This window comes from Coregonus lavaretus (genome assembly GCF_964263955.1).
Source record: "Coregonus lavaretus genome assembly, chromosome: 11".
Lineage (NCBI taxonomy): Eukaryota > Metazoa > Chordata > Actinopteri > Salmoniformes > Salmonidae > Coregonus > Coregonus lavaretus.
Genome location: NC_139998.1, coordinates 8,125,112 through 8,151,243, shown reverse-complemented (window position 1 = coordinate 8,151,243; position 26,132 = coordinate 8,125,112). Strand labels below are relative to the sequence as shown.

The 26,132-nt window shown below is 41.4% G+C and overlaps 1 protein-coding gene across 3 annotated transcripts in view; it reads left to right on the top strand.

Moving 5' to 3' along the window:
* Positions 1-407: 407 nt before the first annotated feature.
* Positions 408-26,132, top strand: part of LOC311137386 (anoctamin-1-like) — a 69,435-nt gene continuing 43,710 nt past the window's right edge. For 2 of the 3 annotated variants that reach the window (XM_084171845.1, XM_084171846.1), the window contains exons 1-7: positions 13,097-13,261; positions 15,434-15,781; positions 20,055-20,153; positions 20,410-20,561; positions 22,189-22,243; positions 22,403-22,454; positions 24,285-24,340. In XM_084171845.1, the coding sequence (XP_084027971.1) occupies positions 13,148-13,261; positions 15,434-15,781; positions 20,055-20,153; positions 20,410-20,561; positions 22,189-22,243; positions 22,403-22,454; positions 24,285-24,340 (876 nt within the window). In that variant the 5' untranslated portion in view covers positions 13,097-13,147. Of the gene's footprint in view, positions 555-9,476; positions 9,659-13,096; positions 13,262-15,433; positions 15,782-20,054; positions 20,154-20,409; positions 20,562-22,188; positions 22,244-22,402; positions 22,455-24,284; positions 24,341-26,132 lie in introns of those variants that run through there. The other variant, XM_084171847.1, reaches the window with a different exon arrangement.

Below are 26,132 nucleotides of genomic sequence, written 5' to 3'. Positions count from 1 at the left end.
CCCATGTGTTTCAATACTCCAGCAAAGTTAAGGTTTTGTCTCCTTTAAGGTGGTGGCAGCTCAAAGTTTCAAAGCACCTCATTTTTACATTGTGGTTAGTTATGGTATTTGTGGAACAGAATAATGCTCACAAGCACAATCAAATGAAGTATTCTCATGCAGATGGATCAAACCCCAGATGGTTTATTCAATATAGCCTAAATATATTGCCTGCGTAAATATATTGGCAAATTCAATTATTGAGTTGGGCATGTTTGGCTCCTAAATTAAATTAGGTTTACTCTACGCCATTAGAAATTGGGTTGATACGTCAACGGCACAGGGGAACAGAGGGACTGCCTCAGATATAGATGTTCATGCATGTTCCACTGTCTCACACTTTTCGCGCGACTCGAGGAAGGAGGGTTGACAAGAGCTCAGCGTGCGCACTGACTGTCCTCGGAACAACGAGGAGAGGCTGACTGCTTGCTGGTCGTTATGGATTTAAGTTCCCTGTAAACCTTCTCAGCAGGTTGGACAGGACATCCTTAGGCTTTTTATTTCATCCATTGCAGGTAAAATGTTGCTGATACATCTCTGTATCATATTTTTCTGTTGGTATGTCTATGTGGGGATGTTGAAACAATGACTAGGCTAGCCTAAGTCATTGTCACAGCAAACTATTATTTTTTTGTGTTTAAATGCATATTTCCAAATGATACATGCCAACTCAATTTCTGACGCAGGACAATAACACCATTTAATCTGCATGCTAATAACGATGTAATAAACATACAACCATATGTGTATCTATTTTTCGATTGTTTTGTTAATTAATACAATGTTTTAACTATGATTGTGATATAAAATGCTGTGAATTTATTATTTACTTTGGTCTCTTGCATCTTTAACTTGAACTGTAAAGAGAGCTGGTTTACCTGCAGCGCTTTGCACGATCGGACTCGGCAAGATGAAAGTGAATTCAAGCAGAGAGCAGGAGATAATCGTTATATGTTTGAGTCTGAGCAAGCGTTAAAAAAGTTTTGTTGGACAGACACAGACATGAAACTAGGCTTCAGTATGTATCCGTACAAAATGTGAGTATATGACATACAAACATTAGGGAATCCCATTGACAGTTTAAAATAAGGAGCTACAAAGGACTGACACAGAGCTAATTGTTTCGGGCTAAAGCAATGCCTGATAGGCAGGGCGACCAAAACATCCACATTTACCTTTCCTATTGTCTGGATATGATTTAGTGACAGTCGAGCTCGAGGAGTGGAAGCCAATTCCGATTCTATGGTGTCAGGTGTACAAACTAATCCAGAAGTATGACGAACATGTTGTGAGAGAGGAGGACTCCGTGTCGCAAAACCCTCACCTGTCTTTGTCAGTCAGGTCGGTGTGCACAGTGCAAGGCTGTCAGAAGGTTATATTGTCAATGCTGCATGCATTGCGTGTTCAGTTATTACACACTTTAAGACTTTTCTGTAATTTCAACAGTAAAACACTGTAGAACGTACAGTAAAATAACTTATAGGTTTTAACAGAATTAATGCTGTAACTTGCATTGCATTATGGGTAAAATGCTGAAAAATACTATTATTAACTGTAATTGGTAGCCTCTTGTAAAAATAACTTTAACATACTGCATTTCAGGGATGGGCCCTCGGATATATATTTTAAAAAAAACTCAGTGGGGTCTCAACTTACTGTTGCAAGTTAGAATAGTAGAATACACAAGGTGCAATTTCGAAACTTGGTTGTGGATCAGCAGTCCTTCTTTTGTTTAGTCAGTCACTGATAGTCAGTTAATTAGCCCAGGTCAGCTAACATTTTTTAGGTTGCTAAGTTAGTTTAGTGGCCAGCTATCTAAACTTGTTATCTTGGTCAAATTATTTTGTTAGTCAGTCTCACGCAGGCATCATAGTTAAACTGCAAACATTTCTCTCCACCCTTTGGCAAAATGTGTAGAATTGCATGAAATTAACTCTAAAATGTAAAAAAAAAAAATGTATCTCGACTGTCAAGAGTGGGGCCACAATTTTGTTTTGCTATCAATGGGGGACAGGGGTGGGTATCGATGTGGATATGAGCAACTGCGGCCCCTCGTGATAAATTCAGATTTTTGGTGGCCCCCATCCGCATCAAAGTTGCCCATCCATGTATTGATTTACAGTAATAGCTTATGTATACAGTAGACTCAAATGTTCAGTTTCAGGGGCCAACCTCATGCTGTCGGGTGAGACGCATGAAGCTCAGACCATTTTAGTAAAGATCCTCTTGAAGCGGCAGTGAAGTGGAATAATATTTTCAGCAGCTGCTGGGTACACTGTTAAAAGATCTGGTTGTTTTTACGGTATTATACAATAAAACTAATAGGTGATTTTAGGCGTAACTGGTAAATGATACCTTAAATTCCAATTAAACATTGGTTTAACAGTATACATTTATGTAAAGAACTACTGTATTTCAAATGGTACTGTAATTCCACCCCACAGAATACAGTAACCTACCGTGTTTTTGGAGTTCCAAAAACCTTTTGACCACTAGTGAGTGCATGGTATTGTTGTTTCTGGCTCATTAGCATATTTTGAGGCGTGCCTTGTAAGAGGCTACATTTGTTGCACCCGTGAGTGAGAACACTGAAGCAATTGAACTGATATGTGGTAGTAGTGTCCCAACAACTAAATATGTATAGGGGACATATTGAAGGGGCAGCAGGCCTCACACCTTTAATAGTTGAGTATTTGCCATGTCCTTGGTCTGTTTTGCCCTGTAGTCACTGCAGGTTTGGAAGCCTTTGTTAAGGCCTCTAGAAGTGCAAGTGATATTAAAGACCAAATATTCATATACACTGAGTGTACAAAACAGTAGGAACAACTTCCTAATATTGATTGCAATTTGTCGAGGCATGGACTCTACAAGGTGTCGAAAGCGTTCCACAGGGATACTGGCCCATGTTGACTCCAATGCTTCCCACAGCTGTGTCAAGTTGGCTAGATGTCCTTTGGGTGGTGGACCATTCTTGATACACACAGGAAACTATTGAGTGTGAAAAACCCAGCAGCGTTGCAAACCGCCTGGCATCTACCACCATACCCCGTTCAAAGACACTTAAATATTTTGTCTTGCCCATTCACCCTCTGAATGGCACACATACACAATCCATGTCTCAATTGTCTCAAGGTTTAAAAATCCTTCTTTAACCTGTCTCCTCCCCTTCATCTACACTGTTTAAAGTGGATTTAACAAGTGACCACAATTAGGGATCAGAGCTTGTTCTTAATGTTTTGTACACTCAGTGTATATTTCATATGCTGTAATATGTAAACACATTACCTGGTAGCCAACCTGCTTGCACCAATCCCATGCAATTACAGTAAAATACAGTAAAATGCAAACCCCTAGAATACATTATATACATATGAAGTGGGTAAAACAGTATGTAAACATTATTAAAGTGACCAGTGTTCAATGACTATGTACAGTGGGGAAAACAAGTATTTAGTCAGCCACCAATTGTGCAAGTTCTCCCACTTAAAAAGATGAGAGAGGCCTGTAATTTTCATCATAGGTGCACTTCAACTATGACAGACAACTAATCCAGAAAATCACATTGTAGGATTTTTAATGAATTTATTTGCAAATTATGGTGGAAAATAAGTATTTGGTCACCTACAAACAAGCAAGATTTCTGGCTCTCACAGACCTGTAACTTCTTCTTTAAGAGGCTCCTCTGCCCTCCACTCGTTACCTGTATTAATGGCACCTGTTTGAACTTGTTATCAGTATAAAAGACACCTGTCCACAACCTCAAACAGTCACACTCCAAACTCCACTATGGCCAAGACCAAAGAGCTGTCAAAGGACACCAGAAACGAAATTGTAGACCTGCACCAGGCTGGGAAGACTGAATCTGCAATAGGTAAGCAGCTTGGTTTGAAGAAATCAACTGTGGGAGCAATTATTAGGAAATGGAAGACATTCAAGACCACTGATAATCTCCCTTGAACTGGGGCTCCATGCCAGATCTCACCCCGTGGGGTCAAAATGATCACAAGAACGGTGAGCAAAAACCCCAGAACCACACGGGGGGACCTAGTGAATGACCTGCAGAGAGCTGGGACCAAAGTAACAAAGCCTACCATCAGTAACACACTACGCCGCCAGGGACTCAAATCCTGCAGTGCCAGACGTGTCCCCCTGCTTAAGCCAGTACATGTCCAGGCCCGTCTGAAGTTTGCTAGAGTGCATTTGGATGATCCAGAAGAGGATTGGGAGAATGTCTGAGGCTGAGGTCCTTGATGATCTTCTTGGCCTTTCTGTGACACCGGGTGCTGTAGATGTCCTGGAGGGCAGCCGGTGTGCCCCCGGTGATGCGTTGGGCTGACCGCACCACCCTCTTGAGAGCCCAGCGGTTGCGGACGGTGCAGTTGCCGTACCAGGCAGTGATACAGCCCGACAGGATGCTCTCAATCGTGCATCTGTAGAAGTTCGTGAGGTTCTTAGGGGCCAAACGGAATTTCCTCAGTCTCCTGAGGTTAAAGAAGCGCTGTTGCACCTTCTTCACCACACTCTTGCTCAGTGAAGCTTTTCATCCTCTCCACTGCAGCCCCGTTGATGTGGATGGGGGCGTGCTCCTTCTGCTGTCTCCTGAAGTCCCTCTCCTCCTCCCTGTAGGCTGTCTCGTCATTGTTGGTAATCAGGCCTACCACTTTTGTGTCATCTGCAAACTTGATGATTGAGTTGGAGACACGCGTGGCCACGCAGTGATGGGTCAACAGGCAGTACAGGAGGGGGCTGAGCACGCACCCTTGTGGAGTCCCCGTGTTGAGGATCAGCGTAGCGGAGGTGTTGTTGCCTACCTTCACCACCTGGGGTCGGCCCTTCAAGAAGTCCAGGACCCAGTTGCACAGGGCGGGGTTAGGACCCAGGGCACTGAGCTTAGTGATGAGCTTGGAGGGCACTATGGTGTTGAAGGCTGAGCTGTAGTCGATAAACAGCATTCTTACATAGGTATTCCTCTTGTCAAGATGGGATAGGGCAGTGTGCAGTGCGATGGCGATTGCGTCATCCATGGAACTGTTGGGGCGGCATGCAAATTGTATTGAGTCTAGGGTGATATCATATAAATTGCTAAATTTGTAACATATCACATGAAATGGATGACATAGTAATCAAAAAACAGGGACCCGTTTTGGCTTGTGAGCACCAATTTCAAAACTACTGGATGAAATGATACATAGGTTAGAGACTGCATCTTTAACTCAATATCTGCTTTGGAATTACTATGTGTTTACACACATCAATGCAATGTCATTAGCTCAGGGTCTCTAGAAGGATTCGTTGCTACACCACCCTTCCACTCCCTGCCTTGGGGACCGTCATGTGGCAGATGCTTTTTGGGATGTGTGATGAAAGACAGTGTCCTTGTAGTGTCAACACACTGTGGTCACTTTCACTTGCAATGTTGTCCTATGACCTATGCAGTCCCATTGAATCAATCAATCAGTCAATCAAATTTATAAACCCTTTTGGAATCAGCAGTTGTCACAAAGTGCTTTTACAGTAACATAGACCCCAACAAATTTCTAGAAGGAAGACCTAGAGAGGAACCAGGCTCTCCTGGCTGTACCAGTTAGAGATGAAGGGTAGGCTACACTGAGTATGTTTACATGCACAGAAATAATTTGATATTAAACTGATTATGTCAGTAGTCAGATAATGCAATAGTCACGTAAACACCGTACTCTGCTTACCTTAATCGATGTAAGGTCAAAATCGAAGTAAGCATACGCCGATTTAAACATCTGGATTTCTGAGCAATCTTTCGAATTATTAGGACATGTAAACACCTTAATTGTCGTTCCAGCAGTTTATTTGATCTGCGCACGTGCTAGAACCAGCCGAGTGAGCCGCCCTCTTTAGCTCAAGTGAAGTTCGGAACAACTGAATGTATGTGTCTTAGAAATAGTTTTCACATACAAACTTTATATGTCTGAACAAAAATAACATGGTCGCTGTGGTAGAACAGATCTTTTGATTGGCGATTTTCTGCATTTATTAAAGTGCCTTCAGGTAGCCGGATTTCAGATGTGACCAATCAAGGCCAGATAGTTTCTCAGTTTAGCAGAGTGTGCATATTAAGAATTAATTTCATTCCCAAAAATGTCAGAAATATTGTTTAAAGAACTTATAAAAGAGATTGGTGTGTCTTTTCACCATTTAACCATGGTATGGGGTTGTTGAATTACAGACATGTATTTGTTTGAAATCTATCTCTTGATGGTTTCATTTCAGAGAGACAAATAATCATGTTTTGTTGCAAAACACAATATATCCGCTTCACTCTCAGAGGAATAAGTTGTACTGCTAGGTTTTACACAGTAGAATGTAATAAATAATCCTAATTTTAAATAAAGTGTTGTGCAAATGCTACATTTGTGACATCAATATTTTATTTACAAAATGTACATTAATAAATACAGTAATATGAGATCTGTATGTAAATTATCTACATTTGACATTTTTGTCATTTAGCAGATGTTCTTATCCAGAATGACTTACAGTTAATGCATTAATCTTAAAATAGCTAGGTGAGACAACCACATACTGTATCACAGTCAAATATACAGAATATGAACATAGTGTTTTGCAACAAAACCCATTTTAATACACATCTAAAATATATGAATTAAACATCTGAGAACACTAATATTTTAAACCCACACGAAGGTACCCATGAGCAATAATTTCTGATGAAAAAAGACAAATGTGAAAAATTGGTGGATATAGCGTTTTGGAACTAAACTCTTCATATGTTTGTCAAACTGGAAGAGTCACGAGTCACGAGCATTGACCTCAGGACTGGTTAGGCTTTGGCCCTTGGTCAACACCTGCTTTACTAACGAATATATGCATAAAACATATTTGTTTACCCCAATAGCCCATGATGTCATCGTCTCTGGTCCTATATTGATCCTATACATCCCCTTCCATTGTCTTAAAGGGACTGGGATGTAGCTAGTCACACACTTTGAGTAGGGTCTTGGATTACAGTTTGGTTTGTGGTGGGAGGATGAACCTGATTCTGTGTCTAGTACTGTCTGTGTCCAGAGAGATTGTTGTGATCCGTTGACTTTGCAAGGTTGTTCTAATTGGAGTACCATCGGGTTTGGTCTGGTCTGGGAGATCTAACAATGCAACTCTGTTAAGAAACTACTGTTTTCTGCTGAATAAGCATGTTTTTTTAATTACATTTTTATGGATAACCTTTTATAAACTCTGAATAAGTTAGTGTCAAACTTTTAAGAAGCAGGTAAAACAGAAATCTGGCATTCTTTTAGGACTAGCCTTTTCTTTTAGGACTGGGATTTAGAACTTTAGTTTAGAGTTGAGTGTTTCAGTTAGAGTTGAAGAGATACTGTAGTTCTTAGAGTTCAGGAAGAACATGGATGAGAATGGGACTGGACACAACAACACAAAGGAAATAGTAAGAATTAATGATGACAATGAATTTACACATGTTATTAGTACTAATATTTGTCAATGTAGTCCATTGTTTATGTAAAGTAATGTTTAATATAACATCATTACATTATCATTACAAAACCAACATTTAGCAATATTTATCCATTTATTAAGTTCACTTGGACACAATCTATAGGACTTTAGATGTGTGGGTGTGTTTGTGGACCCATTATGGTTATCATTATGTCTCCTTTATTCTGATTTATAAATGTAATATTAAATGTATTTCATTTTCATTAGGTTATTGAACACAAATTGTGAATTCACAGAACTTTGGTTTCTCTTTTATTCAACAATTTTGTAGTATCCTGTGTAGAAAGGATGACCTATGGTCAACTTGATATGAATTGAAGTGTAGCATGTCCAAATTCCACAGAGACCATTCTAATATTAGAACGAGAGGAAGTCATTTTTTTTCCATTTTTTATTTTCCTCTTCACTCTTTTTCTTTTAACCAATGAGACTCCTTCTAATCCTCGGGTCTGTTTATTTAAACTGCCAAACACACAACTGGGTGGAAATGTTTTGAAGCTAACAGATAATTCATGTTGCAGAGAAGTGAGCCCCGAGTCAGAGATAGTCAGGGACTTGATGGAGATCAGCTGGACAGTAGCTTATGTTAGTGAAGATGCACGCACATCTTCCCTTTGAGTGGAGGAAAAGCACCATCCGGGTGAGGGTCAACAGAGTCCAAGGGCCAATTCACATAGTGCAGTATGTCTGAAAAATAAACAACTCTCAGCTGCAAACTCTCAGATGTCATCTGAGTCGGACCTGGGCCTGCCTGGGCAGCTAGCAGGAGATCAAGAGGGATGATTTCACAGTTATAAATGTTGCTTTTGGATGCTTTAGTTATGGATGACCATGAAAAACAAACAATAGCACTTTACACTTGTATAACCGTTTTGTTATTGCATAGATTATTATGCATAGGAATTACACAAAAGTGGATGAAAAGGCTTTCTTAAAGGTAATGATTGTTTTCCCAGAATTTGTTATTTTATATTATTTTGCCAGTATTTCATTATTTGATATGCACATCCAGTTAGTTAGAGTTAGAACAATTTATTTAATTGTCACTCCACAATTATAAAGTAATACAAAATAAAGATTTTTTTTAAACCACATTGTGGACCACTCAAATTGAGTTTAAAACACTAAAAACAATCATATAGCCAAACATCCATGAGCTAGATCATTTCTGTGATATGGCCCACTATATGTACAGTACATATGTTGCTTGCTGTCATGCATATGATACATTACAAGTTGTAGCTTTGAAACACGGCCCTGAACTAGATGGAATGCATAAAGGTTGCCTAAATGTATCATCCTACTCTCTCATGCAGTAATAAATTAGGCCAACCTTAGTTTGACAGCAACATTTCAATTTCCAGTGATTTGTACTAGAAAGAAATACAATAAAACGAAATATGCATTATGTAATATTTTCATATAGGACTTTGCAGTCTGTGGGAAATGTATTCTTTTCACATGACACTTTGCAGTCTGCTCCATTGAAGGGACATTTAACCACATTTATTACCAGGTATCAATGTTGATTTACTCACGTCGGCTATTTCGATCCATAAGGCCTGAAACCAGAAACTCTTGATAACCTTTTGTAGTCGTCCTACATCCCCCATGCAAGCTGAGTGTGGCCCAATGGTTTAGAGGGACCATACCACATAATTCCCTGTATAGTTTGGACACGGTTATCTAATTGGCTTCGTAAAATGGAAGAGAGACCTCAGGCACCGCAAGTTTAAGATATACAATTTTAGCACCGGAAACATATCATGGAGGCATACTCTACATTAGATGCACCTATACATTTGAACTCATATAGGCTTATTTTATACCCTACAGAATAGCTTATTCATCATCTATGGTACATTACAACCAACCCAGAACTTACGTGTTGAGACTTAAGAGGTGCTCCTTGCTGTTTGTCTCCCCAGGTAAAGCTCACCTGACCCAGGACCCGGACCCGTCTGGAGAGCCCCAAGATACTGGCCAGCAGTCTGGGGAAGCCATGGAGAAAAATGAGAGGTCCACCCACATCCCTGGCAAAGATAAAGAGGTGGATATCATCAATATCAAGGGCATCGAAGACATAGGCTATGTCCAGCCGGATTCCATAGTAAGTCACCTTTACTTTTCAGCAACTGGCAAATCAAAGTCTACAGCACATAGTAGCTAGCACATAGCAGCATGTGAAGCATGTGATTCCTGGAAAGAATGTCCAGCACAGTACAACTAGTGTTGACAGTGGAAAATACCCTTGCAAGACTAAATGGTTGGTTTGCACGATCACAAGTTTAGATCACAGTGGGGATATAATGGGGATACCTCATTCCTGCATTGTTTGTTTCCTTTGATCTTGATGGCCTTTTCATTAACTGACTTTATCTGTCAATTGTTGTACAATATATATACAAAACTATGTGGACACCCCTTCAAATGAGTGGATTCGGCTATTTCAGCCATACCCGTTGCTGACAGGTGTTTAAAACCGTGCACACAGCCATGCAATCTCCATAGACAAACATTGGCAGTAGAATGGTGTTACTCAAGAACTCAGTGACTTTCAACGTGGCACCGTCATAGGATGCCACCTTTCCGTCAAGTCAGTTTGTCAAATTTCTGCTCTGCTAGAGCTGCCCGGTCAACTGTAAGTGCTGTTATTGTGAAGTGGAAACGTCTAGTAGCAACAACGGCTCAGCCGCAAAGTGGTAGCTTGCTGAACGAGACAGCTGAGTGCTGAAGCGCGTAGCGCGTAAAAATCGTCTGTCCTCGGTTGCAACTCTCACCACAGAGTTCCAAACTGCCTCTGGAAGCAACATCAGCACAAGAACTGTTAGTCGGGAGCTTCATGAAATGGGTTTCCATGGCCGAGCAGCCGCACACACAAGCCTAAGATCACCATGCGCAATGCCAAGTGTCGGCTGGAGTGGTGTAAATCTCGCCGCCATTGGACTCTGGAGCAGTGGAAACGCATTCTCTGGAGTGATGAATCATGCTTCACCATCTGGCAGTCCGACGGACAAATCTGGGTTTGGCGGATGCCAGGAGAACGCTACCTGCCCCAATGCATAGTGCCAACTGTAACGTGTGGTGGAGGAGGAATAATGGTTTGGGGCTGTTTTTCATGGTTCGGGCTAGGCCCCTTAGTTCCAGTGAAGGGAAATCTTAACGCTTCCAACTTTGTGGCAACAGTTTGGGGAATTTCCTTTCCTGTTTCAGCATGACAATGCCCCTGTGCACAAAGCGAGGTCCATACAGAAATGGTTGTTTCCTTTTGTCTTGATGGCCTTTTCATTAACCGACTTTATCTGTCAATCGTTGTATGTCACAGATGTACGTATGGCAAGTCAGGAGATGTCTGTCTTAGCTAAATAAATGTTCCTATTATTACAGATTTTTCTCCTCTGTCTGCATAGGTACCACTCAACACCATGACAAGAGTTTGGACTGGACTGACTGGACTGACTGATACTGTATAATGTGAACCGATGTCTGCTATGTGTTGGATATTTTTGGTTTATGTAGACAGGGAACAGTTCCGTAACAAGCCATTTGGGAAAGGCTGGCTAAAGAATTTAATGAAGGTTGAATTTATATTTGGAGGTTTACATGTATCCCTCTGGTGGCCGAGTTGACCTATTTTAAGAAATGCCATTGGTTTGTGGAGAAAAAATGTAATATCTTTGATAGGATGATGAGGAATTTGTTACAGGAAATATTCACTATCACCTGGTGAGGTTATCATAGGGCTAACATGTGCCAGGGTATCTGATGGGACCAGCTACAATGTAGCGTTCTATCACGTGACACTACGTCAATGATTTTAATTGGCTGATGCTTAATATTTTTCTAATGTTGACGAGTATGGCCCCTAAGTGTTTAATTCCCTCTTCTTCAATACTGTGTATCCAGTGCTTCATCTGAAGTGGTGCTCCATCTCTGTGTTGCGATGAGAAATTATGTCACTGAGGACCCTCTCAGGGGAATGTTTGTACTGGTTGGGCAAGGGCCGCCGGAAAACGTGTGGCGAGGTGGCATTTGCCACAGCACTTTTCAATCAGGCGTGGCAGCATCACACCACTTTTGATTTACGTTAATAAAATATATTGACGCAAAGCAATAAAAAGAGGGGCAAAGTGCTGTTTTTTGACCGATTTGCCTCATGATTTGTCAACTTGCGAAGAATTTCTTTGTCCTTCACATCAGAGTGCTGCTGCAGGCTCTTTGTGTGTCTTGACCAATTACTTGACCAATCAGATTCACGGAAATCGCAGGTCATGCGCGCTCTCCACTTTCCTCGGTATTTATTTAGCAAGCATGATAACACATCACTCAGACAGACACAAGCAAAAACTATTCCATAAATGTAGCAGCCTAAACACCTAAACATTAGCGATCTGACATGCTGTATTTCAAGGAAACAAGAAAACATTTCTGATCAACTGTAGGCTGCTAACACGAAGCGGTAACGCTGTGTATATATATTGTGAAAAATGTGTATGGGATCAAATTTGTTTTATATTCAAACTTGGGCTGACTAGGCTACCTAGACTTTTTCAATAGAAAATAATTAACTGGAATGATTCAATAAACACAATAGCTAACATAGGGCAGGACTAGGCAATGCAAAGCTGCATAAAGCAAGCTCAGCCCTGTGAGTTTTATTGTCTTATCATGTTGCTCTGTGTTTCTGTATAGGAACCACCCCTAGTCCTTTTAAAAATATATAATTAATATGAACAAGTACAAGGTTGCTGCTGTTTGACAGGGTTTTCATCCTCCCCAAGGCTAGGAGTTTTTCCAGGATAAAAAAACAACAACAACCTGAGTAGAAAAACTCTGGTCCCATCATAGCCTCATAGCCCATATTAAAGCTTTTTACAATAGATTAATCACGTCATACCGTAAAGGTCCGTTTTACCTGGTTAGGTTACCAGATCAGGAAAAACTACGGGCCCAGAGTTGTTTTTCTACCAAACCACTCTGGGACCTGTGGTTTCACCTCTGGATTGGGCCAATGTTTACGTTCTAATTAAGCAATAAGGCCAGAGTGGGTGTGGTATATGGCCAATATACCACGGCTAAGGACTCTTCTTACGCACGACGCAACGCGGAGTGCCTGGTTACAGACCTTAGCCGTGGTATATTGGCCATTTATCCCAAACCCCAAAGGTGCCTTATTGCTATTATAAACTGGTTACCAACGTAATTAGAGCAATAAAAAGACATGTTTTGTCATACGGCTGTCAGCCAATCAGCATTCAGGGTTCGAACCACCCAGTTTATAATTAAATGTATCGCAGCTTAACCTTGACCTCCGAATGATTAGCAGCCCCTGAAAAAGATGCTGAATATCTGCTATGGCTTTTATATGTAATGAGGGATTGAGATAGGAGAGGGCACCTTGTCGCGTTCAGATCAAGGCTAATATTAGCTCCTTGGCGTCTCAGACTCTTCTCAAGTAACAAGTAGTGGGTCTTGTAGCAGAGAGACTTTGGGCTTGGTTCACCCCTGTGGACGGTGACAGGGAGAGCTGGAGAGAGAAAGAGAGAGAGCTCTGTTTAATAGCAGTAGTCAGCGGCAGCGCTCGCCTAGTGATGGGAAGATGGCAGGAGAAACACCAGAGAGCTCAGGGACTTCGCTGCTACATAATGCAGCAGCCACAGCTAGCAAGCCCAGGCACTTCTTAAAGGATGTGGTTTTTCATGGCAAATTTCAAGTGAGTGGAATGACAAAGATACAGTATGTGTGGATTTTCATCACGTGTTAACATACTAGTACTTCAGTAGAAACTGAAACTAACTATCTCTGCTTTGTTATAGTTTGATATTTGGTTTTTAAAGTGACGATAAATTATAAACTTTGATTTGTTGGAAAATAACACTGTAGGTGGAAGTCAGTTGTATGTTTGTTTTGTGGAAATTTAGTTTCCACTTCAACTTTGTTAAGTAATGAATACATTCATTTTGTCTGTTGTAATCCGTTTTTAGTAGCTTTTGTGCTAGGATTTTTTTTAAATCTCAATATAGTTGAGAAATGGCTTGACCTGGTTTGACAGCTTGCAGAGAGAAAATGATCTTGTAGCCTAATTACAGAACAAGTATCTACCGTACACGCCTAACACGTTTTAATGTTGGTCCTGTTCCACATTACACATGAAGCTCTGTGAAGACTTGTACTAGAGAGGGGTGTGTGTGAAATGAGTGAAATGTATACACCCAATAACATCACCACTCATTACTCTTTTTCAACTCCCTTATCATCTTGCTGTCTGTGACCATGTGTTTCTAGTTTTACCTTCTCAACCAGTGGTACAAATGGAACAGTGTCTATGATTTTCATCGCCATCATGTGAGGGTAGAATGTGGAATTGTGTATAATTGTCAAATTAGGTCACAATAATTGTATGACGTGTATGTGGGGCGGGCCACAATCCACTTTTTACATATTGTGATTAAAAATAGAAAATCAGTTGGGTCAGTCAGTGCTATTAAAATAGTCTGCAGGAATATTGGAATATATTATTACAACTGATAAGTCATACAATTTGAAGTATGTTGATATGGTCAATGGCCTGGACACTGTGGACAGCAGCTTGTAGTTAGCTGGACCCGACCAATCCAGACCTCTAAAGATCACAGTCAGTCAGCTATGTTTACCAAAAACATAACTTTAAATGTCAAGAGTATATGTCCAGCATGTAGTCTTGTGTGCACCCAAACACCAACATGTCTACGCACACACAAGCGATCATCAACCATTTTGGAACTCTTACCTGAAATAAGATAGTTCAAGGGGTCTTGAAGGTGCCTCATGCAACTGCCTTTTAGCTAAATAATACTACATTGAAAGTGGCGCACATAAAACCCGGTATGTGCATTCTTCATCTGTCTACCACTTATGAAAACAAAAGGCTTTTATGTCTTTTAATAGTTATTGATTTTTGAGAGATGAGACTGTTGGATGTCTCTAATGATAATATTGACTATTGCTACAATAAAATGCCACCAGGTCAGGAATAAGCAATGAGTTTTGGAGTCACCCAAACTTTCCTGGTCAAACAAGCTTCATGTCCGATAGCGGTTGTCGACTAGCCTATCCCTCTGAAAACTCCATGGAAATACCCGACTATAACCAGATCATGAATCTAGTTAGAAGTGTGACACAAATATTCAAGTGGATGTATAGCAAACTTAGAAAGAGTTCAGAAATCACAGGAATTTTGATGATCTACTGTATATCAAAAAATCGAAAGATCAAGATATGGTAACATAATAAACATACTGTACTAAAACATTACAGACTAGATTTCAGTTTGTCGGAAATGATTTAATCTATACTGGTTTGCAGGCAGACAGTAAATGAGAAATCTGGCATATTACAATCCTGTCAAATTTATATTTTTTCAAGATTTGATTAACATTTGTTTTTTGATTTTTATGATTCTATACTGTATGTTCAGCAATGCCTATTGAAGTTTGTACAATAAGAGATTATAATATCATACCTATAGACGCCATTCATATAAATTAATGATATATCATAAAATAAAGAATCAGGTATTTTTGGTTCATTGTTTGTACACACGCATACAGAGTAGCAACACAAGCCCTTTGTTGGATATAAAAATAACTTGTAGTTTACTAAATAATTCTCAGCATTCAGGTTTAAAGTCACTGAGTGGTCACTTCTCCCAAGGGGAACCAGAATTCCACAGGAACCCCATTGGGTCTAGGTGACTCTCCCAACTTGACCCCTATAGTCTAACTGGCTCACTAACCATTTGAATGGCAAAAGCTCCACAGCACACACACATACACATACACACATGTACATGGTCCAGCTAGGTAGCGAGCCTTCTCTAATGCACAGCCATCCCCTCTCTCCCCAGCTCCTGAACTCCCTGACACCTGAGGAGAACACCGGATGCCAGCACGGCCTGTACTTCCAGGATGGAGAGAGGCGGGTGGACTACATCCTCACCTACCACATCAAAAAGCCCAGCAGCTCCCGCTCTAACCGACAGTCCTCCCGCTTCACCGACAACGCCTTCACACGGAGCCTCCGCCGCGGGACGGCCAGGCTGGGACGACCACCGCCCCCGCAGTCCAGAGGTGACCGTGAGGTGGCCTCTCAGGACCACAGCATGGACTACCACGAGGACGACAAGCGCTTCCGCCGGGAAGAGTTTGAGGGCAACCTGAGGGATATGGGCCTGGAGCTGGAGAAGGATGAGGATGTGAGTTGCTTCTCTATGGCTTCTCTGTTCTGTTGTTTTCGACAGCCCCAAACCCACCCGATATTATCAGCTATGTCCAGCCAGGTCTAGCGTTAGCTAGTGTTAGCCACGCGTTAGCTTAGGGCAGAGCATTCCACACAACACCGCTGCCCATCTAGAGTCCTTGTTATTTTTGTCTGTGGGCTTAGGTCAGCCAGTTTGCCTGGTGTCCCCACCATGCAACAGTACACAAAAGATACATTGTAGTTTGGCACAGCACCAGCTGGAACCGGCCTATAGAGGGCTAACGGGACTAGGGTAACCAGGGTAACCTTGCTGCTGTCATTGGTTTGTTTGTTTGTTGGATTTATTTAGAACCATATCACAGAACCAACCGCATCATTAGTCTGTTTTCTGAAGAGGGTTCTGTTTCTCACACCTGACAATGTTTGGGTGTCTTTGAAAATGCCATGATAGACTTCAAAATCCTTTCAACATTACATCAGTCATTTCAATGTGATTTTTCTTCATTTTTTAAACTAGGCAAGTCAGTTAAGAACAAATTCATTTACAATGACGGCCTACACCAGCCAAACCCGGACAACGCTGGGCCAATTGTGCACCGCCCTATGGGACTCCCAATCACGGCCGCTGGTGATACAGCCTGGAATCGAACCAGGGGGTCTGTAGTGACGCCTCAAACACTGAGATGCAGTGCCTTAGACCGTTGCGCCACTCGGGAGCCCATTCAAAGCCAATGCATTTTGAATTCAAAATCACTAATCAGGATCAAGATTCAACTCTCATATAAAAGGAGGGCAGCCATCAAATCAACTTTTTGGACTAGATGTCATGAGAGTGAATGAAAAGGGAAAAGCCTGTGCACTTCTAGTGATAGTCTTCAGTGGTGTGTTGACCAACTGCAATCTCAAATACAGAGTCCAGTAATCTGAGACTATCAAGTTGGTCTGAGTGCTGATGATGGCAAGATGACAGCTGCCATGGTGGATCTCTTTACCCAGACAGGACAGGGCAGGACAGGGCAGGGATGGCCCTGTGGAAGGAACACACCATTCCCATGCACGCACACACACACACACTCCAGGCAAGCAATGTGGCAATGCCAGCTAGAAGATCACACAGAATACCTTGACTGTTCTCTCCAAGAACAACATACACTCTCACACACCCACACACACTCTCACACACTCTCACACTTACAAAGGGCACATTTTTCACAAGCTTGATGTCCTATTGCTTTCATTAAATTAAGTGTGTGAGGAAAAAAAGACGTATGTCAAGTGTTCTTTGGGACTTTGTGACAGACAGTGTACACAAGATATTTGGTTCTGGGTGCTAAGATTAATTGTGATTAATGTATAAACCATCCGGTTATAATTTCCACTTTGTCCCCAAATTGCATTCAAGCCACCATTTTATTACTGAAGCTTTTCCCTCATGGTTACTGCGGTTATTACATCAAACTGTTTGTGTTCTCTGTGGGGGAAAACATACTGAATAATCTCTGTCTTATCATGTTAGTGGAGAGGAGAGGAGAGAGGGGAGTCATGTTTAGGTAGTTTATCATTTTCTCTCATCGACCGTCCATTGTGGAGTTAGTTGATTAAAACAGGCGCCCTAAGTATTATAGATCATTAAAGTGCTGTTGACTTAAACTAGTCTGTATATAGAAGACACTAAGTGGATCTAACAGTGGGAGACTGGGACGGGACTGCAGTGGGAAGGAAGGAAGCGGAGGTGGTGATGGGATGTGAATGTTTGAGACTGAAACAGTGATGGAAACTTCCGCTAGGAAACCCATTACTTAAACCTGACCCCAACCGCTCCAGAATGTTCTACGTTTCTCCGATTCCTTGAACGTGAATACAGGGTAATGTCTGGCAGCGCAAGACTACATACGGTAATACCTGATTGGACGTCTTTTAGATCCACAGGCCTAAACTCAATACTTGTTGAAATATTTTTAGAAAATAGTCAGTAGGCTATAGTCAAGTGCACATCACTTGTTAAGGGGTACTGGGCCGAAGTAAACTAGTAGAAATGAAGTAGGGTACAAACACACGATTGAGCCACCACAAATCTTTAATAAGGTCAGTTGTAGGATCTTCATTTGACCTGTATTGTTGCAGCAAAAGAATCCTGCAGCAACAGGATTTTAATGTTTAGTCCATAATGTTGCTTGATCGGTGGTTAGGCTATTAGCTGGTCAAAATGAGGCTATATGAAAAGTGGAATACTGCTAATATAACCGTGTGTTACACTATTAGAAAAAAGGGTTCCAACAGGGTTCTTTGGTTGTCCCCATAGGAGAAGGGTAACACACTCCTGAGTGGCGCAGTGGTCTAAGGCACTGCATCGCAGTGCTAACTGTGCCACTAGAGATCCTGGTTCGAATCCAGGCTCTGTCGCAGCTGGTTGCGACCAGGAGACTCATGGGCGGCGCACAATTGGCCCAGCGTCGTCCAGGGTAGGGGAGGGAATGGCCGGCAGGGATGTAGCTCAGTTGATAGAGCATGGTGTTTGCAACGCCAGGGTTGTGGGTTCGATTCCCACGGGTGGGCAGTATAAAAAAATATGTATTCACTATCTGTAAGTCGCTCTGGATAAGAGCGTCTGCTAAATGACTAAAAATGTAAACTCTTTTTGGTTCCAGGTTGATCCCTTTTGGGTTCCATGTAAAACCCTCTGTGGAAAGGGTTCTACATGGAACCCAAAAAGGTTTTACCTGGACCCAAAAGGGTTCTACCTATGGGGACAGCCGAAAAACCCTTTTAGGTTCTAGATTTTTTCTAAGAGTGTAGTACAGTTTTTCAGTGAATCTGCATTTCCTGCGGCGCAAGTCTCAGCAACAAAAGTGATCAAATTAAGATCCTATCTGTACACAACCATATTTCGATCCAAGACTGGCCATGAGGGGTCTGTTTGTTTTGCAATGTGATGGTGGGAACAGGAGACATAATGCAGTCTCACAGACTAGTTGTTGCATTCCAAAATCATTTCTGGTCCGAATACTCACAGAGATACAGCCTTTTGATAACAACGACTCCACCACGTCTCGAGTTGTTGGAAATGTCACTCCTCATGTTTTAGATAGTGTGACATCTGTGGTTTGACAAACAGTGCACAGTACAGAGGCACGTCAAGTCCAAGGTACTTTGACAAGATGTTATACAAAGACTGATGATCTATATCAAAAACAAAACAAAATGCTGGCTCTGAAAGGGAAGAGAAAGGGCTGTTAAGACAGTCGGTTGTTTCAGAGTTTGAGATCAAAGTAAGAGACTGTGTTTTGTTTTATGATTCTGCGTTGTTACTAATGATGCTTGTCTCAGCTCTATTGGAGACAATATAAACGGAGAAAGCCTGTTACGGTTGGTTGTTTAGAATTTGAGATCAAAGTTAGAGGCCGTCCCCTGCTACTAGTGATGGTTGCCTTGTCACAGGAGGAGTTGCACATTGGAACAGATGTTCTGGCTGTACCATATCAGTGGGTGAATGAGCATCTCAGTAACCACTGATTCCATGTAAACAAACAACTAACTAACCATGGTATCCTGTGGGTCGTAACTGGGTAGCTGGGTGACAGCAGCATCAAAGTCTTCACAGTGAATCCCTCCTGTGTTGATGTTCATGAACATACATACTGTGGAAAAAGATTGATGTTGGTACTACTTTTCACTTTTTTGTCATTATACAGTATGTTATACGTGCTGCGCTCGCTCACTGACAGGTCGTCACTGTAAATAACAATTTGTTCTTAATTGACTTACCTGAATAAATAATGGTGAAATAATTGAAATAATGAAAGTCCTAGATTAAAATGCTGACGTTATCGAGATTCTTGTTTGTGTAATGATGATGATGATGTGTTTCTAAAGACTGGTAGCAGGTTTCTCTCATGATTTCCCATGGTGTCTTTCCCTCTGTGTCTCCCATAAGTAGCCTTCCGTTCCCAGACATTGTTTTGATTGAAGTTACTATAGAGGAGGAGGGATTTGTTTGGAGAGTCCCATTTATTGTTTACCCAACTGTCATCCAGATGAATGTATTGCTTTCCTTAATGACACGAGATAAATGCATGCATTTCTTTAATTCTTTCATTTGGTTGCCTTTTTACCTCTGATGTTTATCTATGCCTTCATGTCATGTACTGTTGGTCTTGTATAGAAAGAGTAATATGGGCAAAGTGTTGGGCATTCAGTAGTATTTGGTTTTAACAAACCTTAAACTGACATTGTATTGTTTCAATGAATCTGTTCTGTGTTTATTTCAGACTAAAACTCCAAGTGTGGGCTTTGTGAAGATCCATGCTCCTTGGCATGTGCTCTGTCGAGAGGCGGAGTTTATGAAGCTCAAGATGCCCACGAAAAAAGTATGTCAACTGTTGAATGATGTGTAAAGGTCACCAGCTGTCAAGTCCTTGCTTCCTCCGTCCTTGTTTTCTCCTTCGGACCTCCATCTCCAATGAGCTTTGAGAGGGAGGCGAGGAGTCAGAGGAAACAAGGACGGAGGAAGCAAGATTTTGAGAGCTAGTAACCTTTTCGGACACAGACTTCATGCTAGTCATTTTCATCACCTATGATTTGTTCTATAGTGCCTTGGTTAACCTCCTGGTGGTTTTCCTATAGGTATATGAAGTGAAGCAGTGTACTGGTGTTGGGGCGAAGATCAACACATTGGTAAACAAAGCCACTGAACCACTTCATCCCAACGTGGAAGAGAACAGGGCACAAAACGTTAAGCATCTCTCCTACGCGTTCTCCAGAGAAAAACAACACTTGTGAGTATATACTGTATGTCTTATGATGATATACAATATACAAGGTTGTATAGACTGCATACATGTACAGTAACATACAGACTTCAATTCCTGCTCCAATCCATCTTGGTTTCAAGGACATTTAATGCACTTTTAATGTATACGTCTAGTGGCAGATGGTATGGCATGTGGTGGCATGTGCCTGTTGGCACACATTCAGGACAGGCAAGAAAAACAGCTGAAGGCATGTACTTCTGAAGGCTTGTATTCATGAGTATATAAGTCTTATGATTATATATACAAGATTGTTCTCTAAAGCCCCAATTCCCGCTCCTATCCATCTTTGTTTAAGTGGCATTTCATGCACTTCCTCAAATTGACTACTGTAGTGGCATATGGTATAGCATGTGGCATAGCTATTGACACACATTGAAGACTGAACAGAAAAATAGCTAAAGGCCTGAAGGTTTGAGGGCTTGTACAACAAGAGACTATCAATAATAACTGTGACACAGTTTAGGAAGAAAAAAAGACAAATAGGCTAGTTATAAATAGTATGTATCTTTTTTCTAGAACAAAAAAGGTGGCAGTTAAGAGCGTTGGACCAGTAACCGAAAGGCTGCTGGGTTGAATCCCCGAGCTGACTAGGTGAAAAATCTGTTGATGTGCTCTTGAGCAAGGCACTTAACCCTAATTGCTCCTGTAAGTCACTCTGGATAAGAGTGTCTGCTAAATGACAAAAAATGTAAAGATATGGTATGGTAAACATTTCCTGAAAAGATGGAGATTAAGTTACCCTACTGAGGGCTGAAATTGAACCCATTATTCTGTAACTCTTCCAGGAAAGACTTACCAGGAAAGACAGACATACCAGCTCACACATGATCTAGCACAGAAGCAGAAGTCAAATAAACATGATGTTGATGTTGTGTTTAAAGTAAAAAAAAAAAAAAAAAAGGGCTTGTCAGCTTTTACTCTTACTCAAACAACACACAACAGTATTTGTCTAAGGGCATAAGCTACAAACACGGTTATTTCTGCCTGCGTTTATTGTTGTTGATTTATTTTGTCTAGAGATTGGGTGGGAGTCTATTTTGAGCTGCTGGCCTACTGCTGGAGGCTATGCTATTCCATCCCTGCTATCTATTCATTTGGTCTGCTGTAACTATGCTAATCAAAACAATCCCCCATGGGTTATCTATTACAGGTCTGTAAGAACTTTAAAGACCTTTTGGCCCTCTGGTCCCTGGATGGGCAAGCCTGATCCCAGATCTGTTCCTGCGGTCTTGCCAACTCCACGTCGCGTGACAATAACCATGGGAGTTGGCAAGACAGTAGGAACAGATCTGGGACCAGGCTTTGTCCGGGCTGCCTAACCACTGACATCCTCTCTATAATGGGTTTCATTGCACCTCTGTGTCTAAAGCACTTCTGGGAATGTCTTTATTGTGTGCTGGTACAACGGTAGGAAAGAGTGTCTCTCTTTATAATGTGGGTACATGACTTCAAAGACCACCTGCCTAGTATGAAAATTGTATGCACTCACTAACTGTAAGTCGCTCTGGATAAGAGCGTCTGCTGAATGACTAAAATGTAAATGTAAATGTCCCCAGTTAACACAACAGTCTCTGTGTGTCTTCTGTAACAGGTTTGATTTATCAGACAGAGACTCCTTCTTTGACAGTAAAACAAGAGCTTCAATAGTAAGTGTTGCTTCATTGTGTCGGCCAAATCCCCCATTACAGTAGACTCTAGCCTGCAATCATTACAACCATTAGTTAGATGTTCTCAGTTATTAATGGGAAACGTAATAGGAATGTGCTGTTCTGTGTTCACTTATTCTTCCCTTCTTATCTTATCAGGTTTTTGAAGTATTGAAACGTACAAAATGCACAAAGGCTAAGTATAGTATGGGTAAGTCATAACAGTCTGCCTTGTTTTATATACCCATTGTCTAGGAGGGGTTTTCCCATCATTGGGTAGTTTGAGAAGTTAAATCTGTGTTTATGAAGTACATAGAGTACCAGTCAAATGTTTGGACACACCTACTCATTCCAGGGTTTTTCTTCATTTGTACTATTTTCTACCTTGTAGAATAATAGTGAAGACATCAACATGATGAAATAACACATATGGAATCATGTGGTAACCAAAAAAGTGTTAAACAAATCCAAATGTATTTTATATTTGAGATTCTTCAAATAGACACCCTTCGCCTTGATGACAGCTTTGCACACTCTTGGCATTCTCTCAACCAGCTTCACCTGGAATGCTTTTCCAACAGTCTTGAAGGAGTTCCCACATATGCTGAGCACTTGTTGGCTGCTTTTCCTTCACTCTGCAGTCTGACTCATCTCAAACCATCTCAATTGGGTTGAGGTCGGAGGATTGTGGGGGCCAGGTCATCTAATGCAGCACTCCGTCACTCTCCTTCTTGGTAAAATAGCCCTTACACAGCCTGGAGGTGTGTTGGTTATTGTCATGTTGAAAAACAAATTATAGTCCCACTAAGCCCAAACCAGATGGGATGGCGTATCACTGCAGAATGCTGTGGTAGCCATGCTGGTTAAGTGTGCCTTGAATTATAAATAAATCACTGACAGTGTCACCAGCAAAGCACCCTCACACCATAACACCTCTTCCTCCATGCTTACGGTGGGAAATACACATGCAGTGATCAACCGGTCTAATGTCCATTGGTCGTGTTTCTTGTCCCAAGCAAGTCTCTTCTTCTTATTGGTGTCCTTTAGTAGTGGTTTCTTTGCAGCAATTCGACCATGAACAGTCTCCTCTGAACAGTTGATGTTGAGATGTGTCTGTTACTTGAACTCTGTGAAGCATTTATTTGGGCTGCAATTTCTGAGGCTGGTAACTCTAATGAACGTATCCTCTGCAGCAGAGGTAACTCTGGGTCTTCCATTCCTGTGGCGGTCCTCATGAGAGCCAGTTTCATCATAGCGCTTGATGGTTTTTGCGACTGCACTTGAAGAAACTTTCAAAGTTCTTGAAATGTTCCGTATTGACAGACCTTCATGTCTTAAAGTAATGATGGACTCTTTCTATTTGCTTATTTGAGCTGTTCTTGCCATAATATGTACTTGGTCTTCACCAGATAGGACTATCTTCTGTATACCCCCCCACCTTGTCACAACACAACTTGTCACAATGCTCAATTGCATTAAGAAACAAATTAACTTTTAAGAAGGCACACCTGTTAATTGAAATGCATTCCAGGTGACTATCTCATGAAGCTGGTTGAGAGAATGCCAAGAGTGTACAAAGCTGTCATCAAGGAAAAGGGTGGCTATTTGAAGAATCTCAAATATAAAATACATTTGGATTTGTTTAACACTTTTTTGGTTACTACATGATTCCATATGTGTTATTTCATAGTTTTGATGTCTTCACTATAATTCTACAATGTAAAAACCCTTGAATGAGTAGGTGTGTCCAAACTTTTGACTGGTAGTGTATGTATGATGCACAAGAATGCAGTAAGCATGCAGAATGTAGACAATAGTCTGTTCTTTGTATGTGTGTGCGCACGTGTGTGTGTTTTATAACCTATAGACTGAAACGGTACCTCTGAGTTGTCACTAGTACCAGAGGTGCAACCCTTCCTTTTAAGGGCATTTGTTCATGTACTCGGATATGCCAAAAGCAGTGACTAAAGATCAACAGAATTACCTGGTATTTCATTTGAATTTAAAACAAGGTACAACTGCTCCTTTTTTCTTCGTGTAGGGATCACCAGCCTGCTAGGTAGTGGAGTCTACACAGCTGCCTATCCACTACATGATGTGAGTACTCATTGCAATCAGCATACAGTGGGGGAAAAAAGTATTTAGTCAGCCACCAATTGTGCAAGTTCTCCCACTTAAAAAGATGAGAGAGGCCTGTAATTTTCATCATAGGTACACGTCAACTATGACAGACAAATTGAGGGAAAAAAATCCAGAAAATCACATTGTAGGATTTTTAATGAATTTATTTGCAAATTATGGTGGAAAATAAGTATTTGGTCACCTACAAACAAGCAAGATTTCTGGCTCTCACAGACCTGTAACTTCTTCTTTAAGAGGCTCCTCTGTCCTCCACTCGTTACCTGTATTAATGGCACCTGTTTGAACTTGTTATCAGTATAAAAGACACCTGTCCACAACCTCAAACAGTCACACTCCAAACTCCACTATGGCCAAGACCAAAGAGCTGTCAAAGGACACCAGAAACAAGGCCTCTCTCATCTTTTTAAGTGGGAGAACTTGCACAGTTGGTGGCTGACTAAATACTTTTTTCCCCACTGTAAGTGTGTTTACAATACAACTATATTGTACAATTTGCATCTGAAATGTATATTTTTGCAGTATTATGTTATTCCCAACCCCCTGGACACCACATACAGTGGGGGAAAAAAGTATTTAGTCAGCCACCAATTGTGCAAGTTCTCCCACTTAAAAAGATGAGAGAGGCCTGTAATTTTCATCATAGGTACACGTCAACTATGACAGACAAAATGAGAACATAAAATCCAGAAAATCACATTGTAGGATTTTTAATGAATGTATTTGCAAATTATGGTGGAAAATAAGTATTTGGTCAATAACAAAAGTTTCTCAATACTTTGTTATATACCCTTTGTTGGCAATGACACAGGTCAAACGTTTTCTGTAAGTCTTCACTGTCACGGTTTCGGCCGAGACTGCTCCTCCTCCTAGTTCGGGCAGGCTTCGGCGTTCGCCGTCCCCGGAGTACTAGCTGCCACCGCTCTATGTTTCGTCATTTGATTGCTTTTGTCTGTCTGTTACACCTGTGTCCATTTGTGTGTTGATTACGTGTCTTATAAGTTCCTTGTTTTGCACTAGAATGATTGTGTGTTGTTATGACTGCCACTGTGTCGGAGCTACGTGTTTGCACCCTGTTTGTTTTGTGTTTAGTGTTTACGCGTGTGCGTAATTTTCCCTCGCCTCTTGGTGTATTTTGAGGTCGGGTTTTTTTTTCTCGTATACATTAGACTATTAAAGTCTGTTGGACTTCACCTCTGTGTCCTGCGCCTGACTCCTCCACCACATCCACATCGGTTCTAGTGACATTCACAAGGTTTTCACACACTGTTGCTGGTATTTTGGCCCATTCCTCCATGCAGATCTCCTCTAGAGCAGTGATGTTTTGGGGCTGTCGCTGGGCAACACGGACTTTCAACTCCCTCCAAAGATTTTCTATGGGGTTGAGATCTGGAGACTGGCTAGGCCACTCCAGGACCTTGAAATGCTTCTTACGAAGCCACTCCTTCGTTGCCTGGGCGGTCTGTTTGGGATCATTGTCATGCTGAAAGACCCAGCCACGTTTCATCTTCAATGCCCTTGCTGATGGAAGGAGGTTTTCACTCAAAATCTCACGATACATGGCCCCATTCATTCTTTCCTTTACATGGATCAGTCGTCCTGGTCCCTTTGCAGAAAAACAGCCCCAAAGCATGATGTTTCCACCCCCATGCTTCACAGTAGGTATGGTGTTCTTTGGATGCAACTCAGCATTCTTTGTCCTCCAAACACGACGAGTTGAGTTTTTACCAAAAAGTTTTATTTTGGTTTC